Source organism: Tachypleus tridentatus, chromosome 9, assembly GCF_004210375.1.
Source record: "Tachypleus tridentatus isolate NWPU-2018 chromosome 9, ASM421037v1, whole genome shotgun sequence".
In the NCBI taxonomy this organism is placed as follows: domain Eukaryota; kingdom Metazoa; phylum Arthropoda; class Merostomata; order Xiphosura; family Limulidae; genus Tachypleus; species Tachypleus tridentatus.
The window spans coordinates 119,582,044-119,602,632 of NC_134833.1; the positions used below are offsets into that span (position 1 = coordinate 119,582,044).

General features: G+C 31.3%; 1 protein-coding gene across 1 annotated transcript in view; it reads right to left on the reverse strand.

Annotated features, from left to right (window-relative positions):
- Nucleotides 1-1,279: 1,279 nt before the first annotated feature.
- Nucleotides 1,280-20,589, reverse strand: part of LOC143226195 (armadillo repeat-containing protein 8-like) — a 45,120-nt gene continuing 25,810 nt past the window's right edge. Inside the window, 10 exon segments of the mRNA XM_076456844.1 lie at nucleotides 1,280-1,897; nucleotides 6,893-6,986; nucleotides 8,091-8,163; nucleotides 12,940-13,131; nucleotides 13,758-13,808; nucleotides 13,810-14,001; nucleotides 14,843-15,094; nucleotides 18,065-18,160; nucleotides 18,873-19,097; nucleotides 19,380-19,440. Of these exon segments, the coding sequence (XP_076312959.1) occupies nucleotides 1,867-1,897; nucleotides 6,893-6,986; nucleotides 8,091-8,163; nucleotides 12,940-13,131; nucleotides 13,758-13,808; nucleotides 13,810-14,001; nucleotides 14,843-15,094; nucleotides 18,065-18,160; nucleotides 18,873-19,097; nucleotides 19,380-19,440 (1,267 nt within the window). The 3' untranslated portion in view covers nucleotides 1,280-1,866.

The window sequence follows — 20,589 nt, forward strand, 5'->3', positions numbered from 1 at the left end:
AATGACTTGAAAAATATGTGAAATTCATACTGTAAAACACTGAATTTGGGGTAGGGGATAAGACTTGGCTTTAATATTGTTTATTTGGTTTTATTTATCTCACTAGAAATAAGTGTTAAAATTAATGTAGGTGTTACAGTATTACCTTTCTAGTAGGCCTAGTTCTACTTTCTGTTAATTAAAAGATGTTTTATCTATCTTTCACAGATAGACCAAAGTTCTAGCCATTTTGAAACTCAATTAACATATTAATGACAAAATACCAACTCCAGGAAGTCATGTTTGAGCTTCACAATCTTGGTGATTATAGCAGAGGTTGGTTTTTAATGGGAATATAATTGGCATAATAATAAACATTTAACCAGTGTATTTATCTGAATCATTAGGTTATTGTTAATTCTCAAAGTTCAGAAGATCAGAGGAGGGGTCACATCAGTGACCACAATGTTTGTCACTGCAAAATAATTGTACTGAATAGCTTAATCTGTGTATTTAATATTGCTAATTATTTTACTGTTGGTTCTCAAAGTCTGAAATGTTGTATGATATTATGGTAAACATTTAACTTGCATAATTAATTTGAATTAAGTCTGTTACACAACAGGTCACTGAGGTTTGAAATGTCATGAGCATGAACTAATAATAATTTAAAAAGATTTTCAAAATGCTTACCTTATGATTGTTAAACATCTCCAAGGTTTCAACTCTTTAAAATGTGTTTTTCTGACGATGTACAATGAATTACAAAATTGCAGACTATAAGCTTTAAAATCTTGCCACATTGTTATTAAATAACTTTCGTCTTAAGAATTGATACCACCTGGCACAAGAAATCAATTTTTTTTACCTAAATAAACTTGAAATGGCAATATATGCTGTAAGTTAATAAAATTATATTAAACAATTTATATGTTGAAAGGTATCAAAGCAAGTGCTATATATTAAGATAGGTGCTATAAGAATTTTTACCTTAAAGAAGAGAAACAACCTGTCATGAGATAACAGAACTTTCACTGTTCCAGTCCTAATTTACTTTTTATCAAATGTTATTGATAATTAAAAAACAATAACTAGTAGCATGGAGAACCTACTAAAAATTTCATTCAAGAAGTGAAATCAAATATGTCTGTCACCAGGAGTAAAGATCATTACAATTGGTACATTACCATTCATTAATGTATGAAACAGAATTAACTTTCTCTCCTGTACAGCAACCACAGTTAATTTTCTTTCTGTGTATAAACTTAAGAAGTAGAAAAGAAGAAAATAACTAATATCATTTGTTAAAGTTTAATGATATGAGCTAAAATAAATTACAGTAATAAAGTGGAAAATTTACAAAGATTGCAATCAAGTAAGAGTGAATACTCTGTTTTAAATTGGGATCTCTAACTTCAGTACACACTAATAGAAACTGTTAACTTACAGTCACTAACTTATAAAAACATTTGTGATTTCATAGAAAGAAGTAAATTAAAACAGAAAAAAAATCTGTCTAAAATTAGTATGCACATGAAATGTTTACTAAAATATACAACTGATTTGTTAAAAGCAAGAAGTGATACACAACTCATAAAGACAACAAAATACCTGTGGTGTTAAATCTTAACACCAGAAAATTAGCACAAAATGTTTAAAGCATAGAAAATTATCATTAATACCTTTCTTAATATTTTATTACCAATTAAAACACTGATATGTTCAAATTCAACTTATATGTTCAGAATAACAAAAACAAGAGTGAACTGTTTTATAAAGAAAAATTCAAGAACAGCCCTGCACAAGAGATGAACAATTAATCAAGACATCTATATTATAAAAAAAATGTGAGAATTCCTTTGAGAGCTTTTGGTTTGTACTAGTATTTCAAGTGAACTGTTGAAGAGCTGTTTTGACCCTGAAAAACAGAGGAAAGCAATAATAAAGTGGAAGTAATATTGATTAGAAGTAAAAATTGTTGTTTTATCCAAAATTACATTACAAACAGACTGATAATTATTTTAATCAAATATTTCTTCACTGAACCAATAAGCATTTCAAGTATGAAGAACGTAAGAGAAAAAATATTTTAATAAATATTTATTCAATAGCCCTTTTTTGGCTTCCAGTAACAATATGGCAGAAAACACATTTGAATAAACAATTCTTTAATGGCATAATACAAGCTTCAGATAAGATTATGACAAATAAATTCATTTACTATTTTTCTTTATTTGCCCTTTATGAATTTCAAGTGAAAAGAACATAATAACAGACAATTTTTCAGAAATCTTTCTTTATTGGCTCAATACAGATTTTGAGTAAAAAGAATGTATGTGACAGTGTAGTTTAGGGCAAATAAATAAAACTGGCTAAAATGTATAATTCTCCCAGTGATGTGTCATACAACTCACTAATCTATAAACAACAATTTACAAGATAATGTTTTACATATAATAAACAATAAGCATAAAACTGTTGATAATCACATCAAATAATCATAAAACTGGTTTAATTACATCATATTTAAATCAAATATGAAAATTAAATAATTTTGTAACAAGGTAACATGCCCTATTTTATAACAGATAACAGAACATGGTATTTTTCTTCCTGACAGCAGCTTTCTAAGAATGTTGGCTAAATTATAACAAAACAAATACTTAATAAAAAAACACATTTCATCACTCAAACTTTTCAGGACTAGTCCCAAATCAGTTTGAAAAGAGTCTTTGGTTAACTTCTCCACACAATATAAACATTAGAAACTCACAAAAATTACATTATGGTTAGTTGTCCATTAAGAACTGTGAACTTTCTAATTCTTAAACTCATATAATGTTGAATATATCTATTTACAAAATTCAAGGATTTGCAGTTCCAGGTTGTATGTGGACTTTATCTCTCTTAAAGAGCAATCAAGCATTAAAAAAACCCAAAAAACAAAGTTGAGCCATAAAAATTGCAAAACTATAATAAAAAACAGAACAATAAAAAATAAACAATCTTAGTGCTTTAAAATTCTCTTTTTATTGTTATTCAGTTTATATAGTAATTTTTAACATTTGTTTTCACTGTTAAGCCTATTTAAGGAAGTTAAAAGATATAAATACACATTTCACCAGGTTAACCTGTTATATTCAGACGACTGAAATAGAATGGTTTGAAAGAGAACAATCATGGATTTAAACTGACAAAAGCATGTGAGTCATTCCAAGTGACACTTTATTAATTAACTCTCTCAAAATGGACTTGATCAATTGACCAACCATGTGGCTCGTTTGTACTCACATATGAAGTCTTTATAGATTTAATACTTCTAATTTTACATATGGTGTGTGTGTGTGTAAATATTCACAAAATTTGACACTTTTAGTTAACATAAGTATTTCACTTACAAAACATCTTATGTTTTAGTGAAGTATTTTTAACAAACCTAAATAAAGATTTGTGCATACTGAGTATTTGTTTTGAATAGTCTGTGTGCAAAGTAGTTTTCACATTAAGATTAAACATGTTTCCTCATCATAAAAATCTCAAATTTCCTTTGTGTAATCTCTTAAACCTCCTAAATACATTTCAGATGTTTTTTCAGTAAAACTTTACATTTCATTTGTTATTTTTTTACCCTGTCTATACGGAAACAGTCAATTTGACTAATCTTATAATCACCAAAAAACAAATTTGAAATAAATCTAAATTATCCTTTCTAAAATAACTTCAAATTGTAACAAAAAACTACATTCATTTATCATAAGTAGCTCTGTGCTTTTAACAATAGTCACTTATTTATAACTAAATCTTATTGTCCTTCAAACAGTGTTTAACTGTTACAGGTCCCATTACAAGTTGTAAATCACTTGGAGAATGTGCAGCTCACATTATGCTATCAAATTACATGTGCATTTTTCATGAAATATTTTTATTAATTTAGTTTTAATTAACCTAAAAGATTCCTATATCTCTTTTTCTTGCTATCAATTGTTGAACACTTAATCTTACTTTTTATACTAATGGTAGTAATGCACTAAAGAACACAGACTAATAACAATCAATTTCCCTTTACTCTCAAAATTTTTCTGGCTTTATAACTTCACAACAAGAGCCATTACAAATTCATCCAATCTAGTCATCAGCTTTCTCAGATGAATAAAGCTCATACTTTGACAGAAGTTAACACTCATCTGTTCTGAACACAGCATTATAGAATGTCATTTGACAGATGGGAAACTTAATTATCTATTGGTTACAGGTAACACATAATTAAACGTAAAAGACAATTATTAACAAAGCCTGAAAGGGAGGACATTACAGGTGGGGGTGTCAGGATGGGGTCTAATTTTGCATTCAACAGCTCCATACCCAAACAAAATTGAAGGCTATAAAAATTATGGCTTGTCTTTAGCAATGAAAATTTTACAGTGAGTGATTTACATCTACTTTCATTATTGTTTTAAAGGGTGGTGAATAAAATAGAGAAGATGCCTATGGAAAATGCACCATGTGTCACACTAAGGGAAATTCAAGATTTTTTTTATATTGCCTTCTAGAATTAAAAACTTAAAATTTGTAAGCTGTAATAATTTGTATTATTAGCTAATATTTTATGCTATACCAATTGGTATAACAAACAAAAAGTAGTTTAATAAAATTATGAATACAAGAGTCAAACATTGTGTCATGCACAGCGAAGGTTACCCGCAGTTAGAGGGTTAAACAAGATTTACTTTGGCTGATTCTGTTAAATAATTGTTACCTCAGGTTTTGGAATGTTCAAAAACTAGTGACAATTTGTATTCCTTAAGCCTTTTCTTGAAGTTTCTATCAATCTCACTATGTATCACATGTTACAGGAGGGACAAACTATTTGATAGATTACATTCCTTGTGCTGTTATTATTATTATATTTTTTAGTTAAGAAACTACCTATTTTCTACACAGTTTTGTTACAAACTTTATGTTGATATTTAAATAATATTTGTTTTTTGGAAATGTTATCCCAAATCCTTAAAAAATTTTAAGTAATGCCTAGAAAGTAAGGCAGTGCATAGTACATAATGTTTTTATTATCACAATCAGGCTTATAAAACCAAATAATAAAACACACTTTTGTGTAAAATCAAGATATGTTATGTGAATTTTTTAAAATTATTTTTAGCATATTAATATTATTTTTAACTTGTTTAATTTTAATGTCATTGATGCCATAACTGCTGGAATGTCACTTGAATTTCTCATGTGCTTTTGCAAATTCAAATCATGATTGTTTTGTTACAAACTGGAGTATATCAATACCTGAAGATGCCAAGTCATGCTGGCAAAGAATAATGTACTTATGTATTTCTCATTTGTAATAAACTTAAAGCTTATGCCATTTAAGTTAATCCACTATCTCATTGAGTTACCTAAATCTTTCTAAATCACAACCTGTTTGTATATATGTGAACATATATATATGAAAGAGTATAATATGTATAAACATCTATGTGTGATATTATATGCAAATTAAAGCAGAAGAAATTAATCCACCATTTAATTATACTGACCCATTTATTAACTGATTAATAACCTATAAATAAATTAATGACATACACCAACCTAATGAGTTTTCTAATGATATAAGTTTTATTCATATTTGAAACTTGTACTTATTATATAAAAAAAATCTAGGACAAATATGTCAATGTAAGTGTAATTCATTACCTGTTCTTTTTTCATCTGGACCTTATAGGCTTCACTTGAGAAACCTCATGTAGTTCTAAACACAGTTATGTTTGCAATAAGTAATGAACTTTTGTTCCTTAGTGTCACCAAGTTTGGTATTTTTAAATGCTGGTTTCATGTAAGAAACGAACTGACCACACAGGGTACAAAAATTAGTTCAAAGCTGCCAACAAGGCATTAGTGGCATCGATTTCTAGTGATTGTGCAGAGTGGAATAAAAATGTTTAATTTTTATTTTAAAGAAAAACAATATATTTCTAGTGATTGACTCATCATATGTTTAGAAAATATAACCTGATGTTAAAGCAAAAAATGTATGTGAACATAATAATAGGAAGCATTTATTAAACATTTCAGAATCTTCAAAACTCCACCATCAGTAATCTACATGTAAAAATCAAACAAACAGTATTTATAGTTACAACAGAAATACAATATACATAAATAAACAAGTTGAATATACAAAGTATAACAAGAGAAAAAATGTAGTGTAAATATAACAGTTAAATTAAAATAGGTTTAAATCCTGTGAAGAACATGTATTTTGGGACAAGAGAAATTACTAATGTATGTTTCTGTTATTAGAAGTTCAGTATCATGAACAGAGGCGAGAGTCTATAGAAACTGGAAAAGAGGCTAAAATTTTTCCCAGCTCTGTTACTTGTCAACACAATACATAAACAGGGCATGTGATTCCTCTCTCCTAACAGTCCAAATAATATACATTGTTCACAGGATTTGAATTTATCTTAACTATTTCATTTGTGATATATATTTTAATTTTTCCTTGTTATACTTTGAACATTCAACTTGTTTACTTCTTATGTAAATATTTCTGTTGTAATTTCAAATATTGTTTGTTTTCTACCTATAGACTTCTGATGATGGAATTTTGAAGATTTTAAACCACTTAATAAATGTTTATTATTATCACATTTGTGAATTGTTTTATCATTAAGTATGCTTCTGCCCCCCGCTAGTACAGCGGTATGTCTCCGGATTTACAACGCTAAAATCAGGGGTTCGATTCCCCTCGGTGGGCTGAGCAGATAGCCCTTTGTGGCTTTGCTATACGAAAAACACACAAAAACACACACAAGTATGCTTCTACGACACAAATAACAATCAAATTGTGAAAATTACAGATAACACAGCCACTTAAAATAAAAATACTTAAAAGAAAACTCACTTGTCAAAAAGTGTTGTGTCTTTTGTAGTAAGCAGCTGTTGTAGTAGTTTTTGAAACCCCATTTCTCTAAGTTTGGCTTGTCTTTCTAGAGCACCTATAATAATTCAAAAATCAATTATGAAATTCCAATTTTCTAAGTTTGGTTTACATATTTACAACATACGAAAAGAATGGATTAAACTAAAAAAACAAAGATCACTATGTCATATTTAATCAATTCTTATTGGTTGATGTACATACATAAGTAAAATGATGAAGGGTCAATGGGTCACACCACACTCATACTGAATGTATAATGTTATAATGTTTATACACACATACTTCATCATAGAATGAACAGGTGAAACAGAAATTAAAGATAACTATGTCACATTGTATATTAACACTGAATTGTTTATATATATAATTGTAAATCAGTTAGAAATTTTAAATTGGAAATAAAAAAAGAATTAACTGCTTAGAATTACTAACTTACTTTATACACGAACCTTCATATGTGATGAAGAAAACAGTTTAAAATTTGAATGGTTTGTACTGAAAACCTAAAGATTAAATATGAACGTACTGTAGAAGCAGATAAACATAAACTTTTATTTTGCATGTATACAATTCTGAAACAAAATAGTACATTTTATAATACAAAACACTTTGATAAATTTTCTTTCTGGGTTATAAATTGTCTAATTTTAATCTAAAACATATTTTTGGATTTTAAATTATCATAGCTGACTGGTCTAATTATAAAACACAGATTGAACAGATTTTTCTTCTACAATATAAACTTATTAGTATTGGATTTGATTCATATTATAATGACAAATTTAAGATTTTAAAACAAATAAACATTTATTAATTTTTTCATTTTAGTAAAATAAAAAGACTAAAATGTAAGAAAAAATGTTTGTCAGTTTACTTAATCACTTTCTGATATTTACAAACTGTGGATCAAGTTTTACACTTAGTGAAATAAAACTTAAAAACAAAATAGGAAAGTATACATATAAAACTAATTCTTGAAATAAGGCTTAGAGCTAGAAAATGTGTATTTACATTTTTTTCTGTCATGCAATCTTTTCAATTGCTTGTCTTTATAGGGAAGTTTATTTGACATTTATTTCAATTTTCATTTCAATCCAAACAAGCAATGTTTCAATACATACAAGTATTTTTGTTGCAAAACATTGATTAGCTAGCTTACCATCCTCTTCACTCCAGATGAGATTAGACACACAGAACGTTGCAGCAATTTGTAGCTTTACATTGGAATGTTTCTAATAAAAAAATAACCATAAACACAGTTTAGTGATATATATACATAAGAATGATTCTAACAGAAATGACCATAGACACAGTTCAGTGATATAACACTAATGTGAAAGAAATACACAAATTAGGGTAAAATACATCATTTTAAAATATAGTGGCTAAAAAAAACAAACTATAATTTAGTTGACAAAATTACTCAGCTTAGAATAATTAAGATATTAGACACAAGACACAATTAATTAATGTCCATATACCTGAATCATTAAAAAAACAACAAAGACAGTCAGTGATATGATAGTATGTGAAGATGATCATATCCCCTGATCTATGTACAGGACATATGACAGCAACATGAGAAATTGATTGATTGACTGATCCAGGAACCCAACTTCCTATATCATAAAGATGCCTTTGTAATGTAAATCATCACTGACAGGAACTGCCCCATAGCATGATAACATCCTTCATGCAATAAAACCATCGTTGGATAGCGTAACAAGAAAAACCATATTAATCTGCAAGTACCTGCATTTTCACCAACAAGATGGATGGAGGAACAAAAGTGTAATTGAGTGACAAAATAAAGACACATTTAATACATGGGTGAAGATTTAGGTTTATTGGTTCAGCTCTAAATCTAAACCACAGCCATTGGGAACTGATGTCCACATGGGGATAGGATGATGGATTACTACAATTATACATAGTGGAGGACTTCTGATCATATACACCAGCAGCTCAATTGAATAGTATTATCACGTGTATATTTTATCATTATCACATTCAGAAGAATGCCTCCATGGTCCATCACCTCAGTAGCTTGTAAGTGGGGGAAGGGGGGGAAGAGAAATTGCAGTAGAGAGTCCAGAGAAACAACAACACCTGAGAGTAGTGCAATGAGTGACCATGAAAACCATATCTTGCAAGGCAGAGCACACCCAATTTATCCAATCTAAGGCAAGGCAAGGATGGGCAGCTATTCCCTTCTGCTTTACCTATGAAGTCCATGGATAAGTACATTCTGAGATGGGCATATTAATGAAGTAAATATATTGTAAAGACAAGCCTACAAGCAGAACACTATCTCAATGGTAAGCATTCAGTGGCCATGGAAATTATAACTGTTAAGTCATCATGGCCTTACAATGTGGATTTGATTACTTTAAATATGTCTTGTCAGGCAGCACTCACCACAGAGAAAGATCCATAAAGAAAAAAAGGGACATGCTTTTGAAAAATAAGAGGTATCAGTCTCACTAAAGAGCAGAGGATGGCAACAGGTGGATGATGGTACCCTGACAAAGAAAAAACAGTTACCCAAAGCAGAGGATGGGAGGCAAACGTACGAGGTGTAGACCCACTGCTCAGATTAAGTAGTTCCAATAGAGGACAGTGTTGTGACATGCAGAGAAAAAGGAAGGTGCAATATCGGAGTGAAAACACCAAAAATTGATTGAAAGAAGAAGGAGACAAGGAATAAATGGTTAATCAAATAATAATCCAAAACCAATGAGTAAGAGGTGAAGGAAAATAAAAACACAGACAAAAGAATGATGTAAGAGAATGAAACCATGGGAAAATGGATTCAACAAAAAGAAGCCTTCAAAACAATGAAGCAACTCGCAGTATGTAATTGATAGAGAGGATAATCTAAATCTAACTGAGAACAAAGGCAGAAAGTGTCAAGAAACAAAGAAAGAATATACCACATGATCTCCCAAAATGTAGGTTAATAAAATTTATCCATCACAAAAAGAACATATATCAGTCCCAAATAGCTAAAACAAACCAGATCTGTGGTTGGCCAGGAAAGATGAATCAGAAAGACCTGACCCAAAGTAACATAGATGAACAAACATTTTGGGAAGAAGACTGATAGAATGAGAAAAAACTAAAGTATAAATTTTATCTAATCCTGTCTGAAGTATCAATAGACAGGGCACCTGGATGACAAACTAGAGACCAAACTCAACAGAGATAACTTGGAATTGATTAAAGATTTAAAAACTTCCCATGGAAGAGTACCTCAAAGGAGGCAAAGCCACCAAACATTAGAGGATTGAGCAGTTACTATTTGGATAACAGTGTGTCAGGCCTGGAAAGTTAATTAGCAATGAGAACAAAAGCATTTGTAACAAGACATTCCAGGAGACACATGTCAAGTGCATGGGTTCAAAAAGAAAAATCTACTGTTAACCACAAAGGGAACAAGAATGAATGTCCTCCTGGTGGGTGATAGAAGCCTCAACTGTCAAATATTTGGACTGAAATATGACTAGTCAAATTCTGAAAAGAGGAAGAGAATAAACTAAAACATATTGGACTGCTGGATGTGCCAGGGAGTTTAGATGATAGAACTTTTAATCTATAGATCATTATTCTAAAACTTCCTACAGATCAAATGATTCCCCTACCTTTGAAGGTGAGAATCAGGGAAGAGAAACAAGTGGAGGTAAAGTAAATCCAATAAGCATTGGTGATATGTTCAACTACCAACTCAAATAGCCAAATAGAGAAGGATTAAAGTTAAGAAGAAAATCCAAAAGAATCCTGCAAGAGACCATGGATCATGCAGCATCTCCTGAAAAAATCAAAAATGCACTAGACTGAAAGTGCTTTTACACAAAACAAATCCCCCAATGCATTAGGACCTTGTTACCAGTGAGATAGTGAACCATAATGGCTTGGATAATAGAAAACTCCATCATATAAAGCTGAGGAAAAAAATGGATGGTCCTTACAGAGGGAGGTATTTAAAAATACATTTTCCAAAGAGACTAGGAATGTGAGGAATTGAACAGCAAAACTTGTATATCTGGAAAATCCAACTACCTAAGCTGTGGAAGGACTAGATGAGAATATAACAACTACCCCTGTTTGATAGAAGCTACCTGAAACTAGACATCCAATTAATGCAGTTGGTAAAATCTCCCCAAATGTGGAAGTCTGGTAAAATGCAGATGACTTGACAAAAGACATACGGAACCAAAACAAGTCCAAAGGGCAAGGCACGAAACAGGTACTGAGTCAAGTGGTGAAAAAACCTAAGACAGCTTCCTGAGAAATACAAAATAAGAAGATGTACCATGGGCACTTTCAGTCCTGCAGAAATAGCCCACAAAATGTGATTGAAGTAGGATCAATAGATTCAGAACTTCTTCCAACACCAAGAATGCACAGTAAGTGAACAAACTCATAGGCAGAACACATAAAGAACAGGAAGGTGCTAGAAATGTAACATGAATAAAGATGAAAATGTCTCAGAATGAAACAAAAGTGCAACAACAACAACAAATTTGTATACAGTATCACAAGATAACCCACATGATACTAAATGTACAGGAGTATCTCTAAAAAATGGACTGATTAAGAAAAGGAACTAACAGTAAGTCTTTAATAGCAGTAGATGATAAACAATGGTAGTATTTCACCTATAAAATCTCAGAAGCACAGAAGCTATGTGTGAAGGGAAAGATGCCCCAACATGGAGGGAAGGAAGAGGACATATAAGTGGAATACATAAGAAAGGAGGTGGAAGGTAAACATCACCTTTAGGAAAGTCAACAAGGTAATATGAATCCGAAAAACTAGGTTTGGGATAAAATGGATAAGATTAACAGAAATCTGATTGAGACAATCAAAAAGAAAATCTCCTGGAAGGTAAGCTAAGTCAAAAAGAATCAAAGCACAAGTAGTGCGAGACTTGCAAGTACTTATTTCCTGAAAAAAAGAAAAGAAAAAAAGAGACAAATATGATCAATTTAAAACAATGTCAGAAAAAGAATGGGAAAATACCATAAAATGTGTCTTAAAAAAACAACAACAATAACAAAAAACTAAGGGCAAGCAGAGTTTTTATTAGAAGCCTGGAAAGGCAATTCATGATTAGGTGGAGGAAAACTGACAAAATCCAAGTCATCTGAAATGAGTTCAGTTGTTGTAGGAGGAAAGTGAGTTACAGTGGGAGCAGATAGGATGGACCCCAGACCCCAGGGGCCATGAAAAATGAAATCAGTGGTGAGAAGTTTAAATTAGAAGTTAAACAAAATTAATTATAAGTATAAACTATAAAGAATGATGAAAATTAAATTGTCAATATATTGTAAATGTTAATAAACGTATGCATTATATGTGTTGAAGAAAACAAGCCATTTAATCTAATTTCTGATTAACCCATAAGTAAAACAAACTGAAAATAACAGACACTTGTTAAGCCTTATTGAGCAATGCAAAACAAAGTATTTCAGTAAGCTCTAAATTAAAAACCCTAACCTAACAAATAAATAAATATCTAAAATACTAGAAGTTTGTGTGGAACCTGTCTCAAGGGTTCCAAACAACCCAAGTTAATATAAAGTATAAAAGCTAAATTGTAATGAAAATGAAATAGACATTATTTTGTAAAATTAAATAACCTCCAATGTGATAACTTAGAATTCAGTATTGAAAACAAATAACCAAACACAAATGTGTTGGCAGAAAGAAATATGAAGTTATTACAAATTGGAATAACTTAAGTTACAAATAATATTGCTATGTAATAAACAGTAAACTTGTTAAGAGAAATTGATAAATGGGAGCTCAAAGCTTGAGGCATGCAAAAACGTTTTGGCATATAGATGGCAGCACTGAAAAAGAATGTGAGGGGGTGGTAATATATGATATCAGAAATATATTTTAAACTGAACAGTGTGATACTTCAGTAATTAAATATTAGTCTGAATATCATAATTATAAGTAGTGGCGTAGAATAATTCAGTTTCTTTCCAGGGTATATCTACCATGTAACTTGTCAATTCCTTGAGCACATCTTCATTAGACATGATAAAATCCTTGGCAGTGTCACCATCAGCAATGTTAGCAAGAATGCACAGAGCTTGCTCCTTAATGTCAGCTTTATGGTCTCCCTCCAGAATCATAATAACAGCTTGCATGATCTGCTTCCCATGAAATCCCATGATGTGGTCAATATGCTAGACATACACAAATTCCTACTTATTTACTATATATATTCCAATGGAGATTACAAGTTTATTAATTACAGAGAGTATATATTAAAAATAAAAGAAAAATAAATTTTATACTACTCACACAAACCCAGAGAACATACTGATGTTTATGTGAAGAAAGTAATAACTATATTTGTTAATTTTATTAAGTTCGATACTTTTCTTAATAGCACATATTGTGTATTCACCTATAGTTTTTGCATCATATCTTTTTAATTATCATCTGACACAAAGCTTGCTGTTAAAAGAAAGTAATAAAATATACAATCCCACCTGCTAACTTTTAATACTGATTTTGACAGAATAAAAGTGTCAAATGAATGTTATAAATTCCACTGACAGAACATATGTGACATGTAATTCTTACAGCTTTGATTAACAGAATAAAAGTAACAAGTAATAAGTTCCACTGATGGAATCAGAATGACAAGTGAGTCTTACAGGTTTTTACAGAAAGGAGGAGGATATGTTACACATTTTGTTGACAAACATGAGTGACAAGTAATTCTTAAAGGTTTCCTTCAGGAACAAAAAAGATAAGTTAACCTTACAGGTTCACTGATAGGACTAGAGTGAGAAGTGAATCTTACAGGTTTTGTTGAAAGAAGATTTCTGAGTAGACCAAGAGTTTTCATGAGAATGTTGAACATCTGATTCTGAGAGCAGACAAAAAATCTGATCCGTGCCTAAAGTTGCCAGAATCTGAGATTTAATTTTCTCCTCTGCCTGAAAAGCCATGTTCATAAGAGCCCAAACACCATTTAGTTGAAGAGCTGGATCTTCCCTTCTGGTGAGGTTACACAACAGCTCCACTGCTCCACACTCCAGAATTCTCTAGAAACCAAAACACCAAATCAGAATGTAACCAATAATGCAATTATACATACAAGAATAGCATAAAACATATATTGGATTTGTGTGTGTGTGTATAATTGGAGTGTGGCAAAAAAGCCTGATACAATGATTGTGAAGTCACATATTTACTAAATCCCACAGAAAAAAGTGAAGGTACAACCAACTAACATAATCTTAACTACAAGATCAAACAATCACTTCAAGTTTGCATTTGTTCTTCTTATAGAAAAGCCACATAAGGCTATCTGCTGTGTCCACTGATGGAAACTGAACCCCTGATTTAGGCATTATAAATCTGTAAATTTACCACTCTCTCATTGGGGGACCATTCACTTCAATGCAACTCTGAAGTGACAGTCTTAATTTCTAAGCTTCAATTGAATCAATGCTAAAACAATAATATTATATCACTAAATTTGTTAGTTTCCTGCACATTAATTTATTCAGTTATGAACACTAGAAATTACATGGTTCAAAAGTTAACTCTCAAATCAGCAAAGGTGCAGTGTTCTAATTATTTCTTTATTAACTAAATGTAACATAAAAGAAAATTCTAACTAAATTAAACAAATAAACCTCTCTGCTTGGACAAAGAAGTATCAGAACATTGCATACTACAGTGGTGGTCAGTTTTCTAGGTTATGAAACTAACTGAAGTTTAAGGTATTAAAAAACCTCTGTGCTTAGAGAAAGAGAGCTATCAGAAGATTACAGAATATGCTGGTCAGTCTTCAAAGTTATGTTTCTAGTTGAAAGTTAGAACAATAAAGAAACTTTTACATGTTGTAAACTTAACTGAAATTAAGGACAACTAGCAAACCTCTTTGCTGGGAGAAAACTCCAACAGAAGGTTGCAGAGTGTACTTGAGGCTACAGTAAGAATGTCATCAGATGCATTCTGAAGAAGTTTCATTAGTGGGTGCCATACAGCATGATCCTTGAAGGTTGTCCGAAGCTGTTGAACAGAGCGGGAAAGACTATGAAGACATCGAACAGCTGCTAAGCTGACTTGAGAATTGGCATCAGACAGTCCACTCACTAAATGTTCCATCAGAGAATCAGTTTCAATAATCTACACAAATTATAAAAAAAAAAAAAATGACACAAATGCAAAATGATATATATATTACACAATAACTCTATCACTACATATTCAAACCTAATTTAGGGTGAATCCTTTGTGACTACTCAAGTGTACTTCAGAATTTTATTAAAATAATGCCAGTCTTCTGTTCAAAGTGAAGCCTAAATGAATCACAATCATATAAGAAAAATATATTAAAATGAACATAATACATACAAACTTGTATCAAGATCTACACTTTTGAATCTACAATTAAGAATTATGAGAATTAAATCATAATTTTTCCCCAATAAAGATGGGAAACAAGAATATTTAGAAACAACTTTTGTTTTGCATCTCTTGAGAGAAAGTCAATCTTACTGCCACCTAGCAGCAAAGAGTGTTGAGTATGTCATTTCAAAACATTTATAGAGCCTCATCACATCTTTATAATCCATATTGCCACATCTTTTAATGCTCAATCTGATGACAGTGCATCATAACAACAATCCTGCACAGCTTCTATTTAAAAAGACTTCATCATAAGAATATAATGCCCAAAGCACTCACCCTCTTCCCTATTTGTTTTCCATAATTCATCTGGCATACTAGGATGGCAGTTTCACAGCATTAGTTTCAGAGGTTTGGCCACACAAAAATGATATGTTCAGCGACTGGACTTTTATGTTGTTGTATGGAATATCATCAATACGAGGTCTGTTAAAAAAATACGCAGACTGATGTCATAAAACAAAATGTACTTTATTTAGAAGTTACAGGTCTAAGACCCCTTCAAAGTACTCTCCTCCCCAATGCACACACTTATCCCAACGGTGTTCCCACTTGTTGAAACAGTCCTGGTATGTTTCTTTTGTAATGTCCTCCATCTCCTTAGTCGCATTTGCCTTAATCTCGGGAATCATCTCAAATCTTCTTCCTTTCAAGGGTCTTTTGAGTTTGGGGAACAAGAAAAAATCGCAAGGTCAGGTGAGTAGGGGGGGTGGGGAAGAACAGTGATCGAGTGTTTGGCCAAAACCTCACGAGTTCTGAGGGCTGAATTTCGCAGCAATGCGATGCATCTTCAATTTTTCGGTCAAAATCTTGTAACAAGATCCAACTGATATCCCACACTCTTCAGCAAGCTCCCTGACAGTCAGACGTCGATTTGCCCGCACCAGGGTGTTGATTTTGTCGACGTGTGGGTCGTCAGTTGACGTGGAAGGACGTCCAGGACGCTCATCATCTTCAATGGACTGTCGACCATCCTTAAATTGTTCATGCCACTTGAAACATGCCGTACGCTTCATAGCAACATCACCGTAAGCCATGTTAAGTATAGCAAAATTTTCAGTCGCAGATTTTCCAAGTTTAACACAACATTTCACAGCAAGTCGTTGCTCCTTCAGGTCATTCATTCTGAAATCCACCAAACGAAAAAATCGCACTTCACTTAAAACCGCGTAGCTAATACACAAATGAAGATATCTGCAATCGGAAATGGCATCGTAATCAGCTGATCTGTGTGAACCTAGCAACACCAAGTGGATTCCCCTGGAACCAACTGGAGCCGCACAAATCAAACAGTCCGCGTATTTTTTGACAGCCCTTGTATAAATTTTACTATCCAGTTGTTGGTAGTATATATGGTTGAAAAGGAGGTATAACAAGCAGCCTTAACTATACAGAGTTTCCCTTGATATTTGTATCTGCATCTTGCTGAACTCTAAGTTGCCACTGATACTGTATCCAGCAATAATCATGAATCTCTTTGAAAAATTTTTGCAACATGCCATGCACTGTTTGTAAAATTGTTTTCATTTCCTATATGGAAGAAAATGGCATGAGAATTGCTAAAGTTATCAAGTAACATGTATGCCTCCTTCAGTGTCTCCACAAGCTGCTATTTTTCCCAGGCTAGGTGCTATTCACACATTTTTCTTCAGTTGGTCTTCCTTTCTGGGATATCCTATAGAAGCAACTTATGTCACTTTTAGAGACAAATATTCTATTTGATTATCTTACACACTACTTCCTGGGGAATATGGATGAATTTTGTTACTGATCTTCTGTTTTCTAATGTCATTAAGTATAAGGAATATCTCACATCTTGGAAACTCTAAACCTTATCAGAACATATTTTTATGATTTAATTACGCAAATATTTTAAGTCAGGAAGGGTTGTTATATACATTCCCAAAAAGGAATTAATTTTTGGAGCCATCACAGTATTTAAGAAAGGTAAAACAATACCAAAATGTGGTTCTGATACCTTTCATTTCACCATGACTACTGGTTTGCAAATTCAAAATTGTTTCAGTAACACATTCAGCTCTCCATATTTAATGTTAAAAATGAAGAGTATTTTTTTAATGCTTATATTATTAATAAATTGAAGGATATTTCTTTGAATGATAATGTGCGTGTAAGCCAAAAAAAACCAGGGAAGCTTTCAGTCCAAATAATAATTTCACATATTAAAGTTAACTAAAACACAAAAGCCAAGAATTTGGGAATACTGGAATTCAAATTACAATTTAATTAAACAAACTAAAAACCAAACCATTTCAGTTCTATAACTGAAAGTTTGGGCTACTTCAAGTCCAAATTACATACAGTTAATTGAAAAACAAAACACCAACACCTTCATGATGACAAAAATCTACTCAAAGTAAAATGCATTCTAAAGATGGCTGGTTAACACAAAAAAAAAAAAAAAAATCCGATGATGACTTAAGAAGATCAAAAATGTTGTTCTGTACTTTATTTTAATTAAAATTTTAATACCAATACTAGCTGTCTTTAGAGTACACCAATACTTTGTATCTTGTGTAACTAGCAGATAGCTCAAACAGGTTAAACTGTAATATTGTAAATCACACTCATACAATAATCTTTGTTGAATCACCTTTTCCTTGACAAGTACCAATAACAAACAAATAATAATAATAAAAAGAAGACAATAAAGGATGCGAAACTTACTTTCTTCCGAATGTCTTCATCATTAGCACCTAGAGATGCGAAAGCTTTGAAAGCACTTTGTTTCAACTCTTGTGACATTCTCAACTCATGCCCAATCTACATGAATATTTCACAATTAACAGATTTGAGTGTAAATGCATACATTTGTTCATATATTTTCATTCAAAATAAGCCATGTTGTATTATCAGGTTTTATACAAAAAAATACTTAAATACTTGTAACATGTGATTAATGTCTGAAACTCAATAATTTCTTTAACTAATTACTTAAGACAAAAAATACAAAAAAATAACTTTGGTTAACTTTTAGCAGTAAATGTTTTTAAAGATAAGTTATATAACTGTTCATTTTTCTTATCATACAGTGGCATGTAGTTTATAAACTCTCTTCATATTGTTTTTAACAGCTAGTATTTTACAGTCCACAAAATAACTACTTACATAAAAATTTTGTACTTTTATTAAGCAACTATCTAAAACAGCATAAGCTAGTATAAATGCAATAACAAAAAGAAATAATTTAGTATATGTACATTTTAAATTGTGAATTTATAGTTCTAGATAAAAAAACAACACAAAATTTGTATTATGTAGTTTGTAAAATAAAAAAAAATCCAATATTATTATAAGTGTTTTTAAGTGTGGAGTTTCATTTCATGGTTGCCAGTTTTCCTGTTAAGTGGCATTACACCAATTACAGCACATGCCTATATCAGTGGGTAGCCATGATTTGATGATAAAACCATCAGTAGTTATAAAATGTTAGGAAAAAAAAACACCTCCATACAAAATTGCTTAGAGACATTACTTTTTTCATGGTTGTAGCTGAAACTGTTCCTGCAGAAAATGCCCCCGAGGAAGGATGTTGAAATTTGAGGAATTCAGCCAGTGTTGGAATCAGATGATCACTGATGCTGGCAACTCGCTGGAGTTCCATGTTCACCTCTGTAAGGTATGCTAAAGTGTCTGCTCCTTCTGCCCGTTCTTCTGGTGTCATTGTCTTCTTGCACATTCTGACTAGTGTCGGAAGAGTCTACAGAAAGTACAAATCAGTAATGCTAGCTCAAATTTGGTAACTAAGTAAAATCTTGTAAGATTAAACCTTCAAACAAAACTTGACAAAAACCAGATGTTTTATAAGCTCACCATTTCAAATCAACTACTTGAATACTATGATATACAGAGAAATAAGTTACTTCCAGAACAAAACATCTTATTTAAGCTTCCCAATAATAATTATATATAATAGTTGTAAAGTTCATATTAATTTTGTCATTTTACTGGTAAATGCCAAAGAATATGAAACATAACTGACCTTGTATACAATTCTGGGATCTTCAGCAGTGATAGCTCCTGCTCGGCAGAGGTACGTCATACTATTTTTAGAAAATAATACACTTTTTTAATTACAAAAGTATCTTAAAAATAATAATTGTTTAATCAAGAGAGCTACCTATGATACAAGTATGGTCACTCAAACAAGAAAACCATCTTTTATATAACTATCACTTTATTTATTTAAGTCAACAGTTCAGTAAACTTGATCTCAAATTATCCCACCAGTGGTTTTTATACAAGTTTCTATTCTTACCATAACAGATCTTAGCAGAGTTAATGTAACAACATAGCATAATAATAAATGTCCACAACATTAATCTTATGAATCCATCTCTTGAACACAAAATCATTGTATAATTAAGCTGTCATTCAAATGATTTATTTTGTTTGTTTATTTAGAACTTAGACAAGTAAGGACACATCAAAAGAAAAGGTAGGGATAAGATTATGAAAGAACTTTAACTTGATTCAGCAAAACACACAATGACACAAAGAATTATTGTCCTTTTGTAATCTTCAAATGGTTACTTAAGACAAATCAACATAACCTTTCAATAGATAAATAAACAAATACAAAAGTTTCAGGATTACAACTAAAATGTTTCCTATTTGTACAAATGCACACCTAAATTAGTAGCTATATATATATAAAAAAAGTGACAAATGAGAAACTAATATCAGAGTTTGGGGAAATAAAACAAAGACAAATGTGTTTCACAAATCTTTCATTTGTTAAGGTACTGGATGTGTCCACTGTAGAAACCATGGTTGTTTGTATAAGAAATATATGTGAAATGTACCCCTGTCTTTGCTTTTGCCTTAAGTTTCTGGAGTTTTACCAAGTGCCAACAGTTTCAAATATCAGTTACAAGAAACTAATATGCTTTAAACTTGTAAAAAACATGCCTACATCAATCATTTATAATATAAATCCTAATTAGGTGAAACATCGTGGATTTGAAAGCATTAATTACTTTCAGTGATATGCCAGTTCTTTCCACTTAAATCTTCTACTTGTCTGTAGCTATATGTACATGCAAATGAAAAATTACCATTAACTGCTTCAAGTAAAAGTTATGATGTTTCTCTTGTACAAGTGCTCAAAGAACTTAATGTAGTTTTCAAAAACAAGTATTGACTTATGATTTTTTTTATTTCACAAAATCCCCTATAGGTGAATGATAATA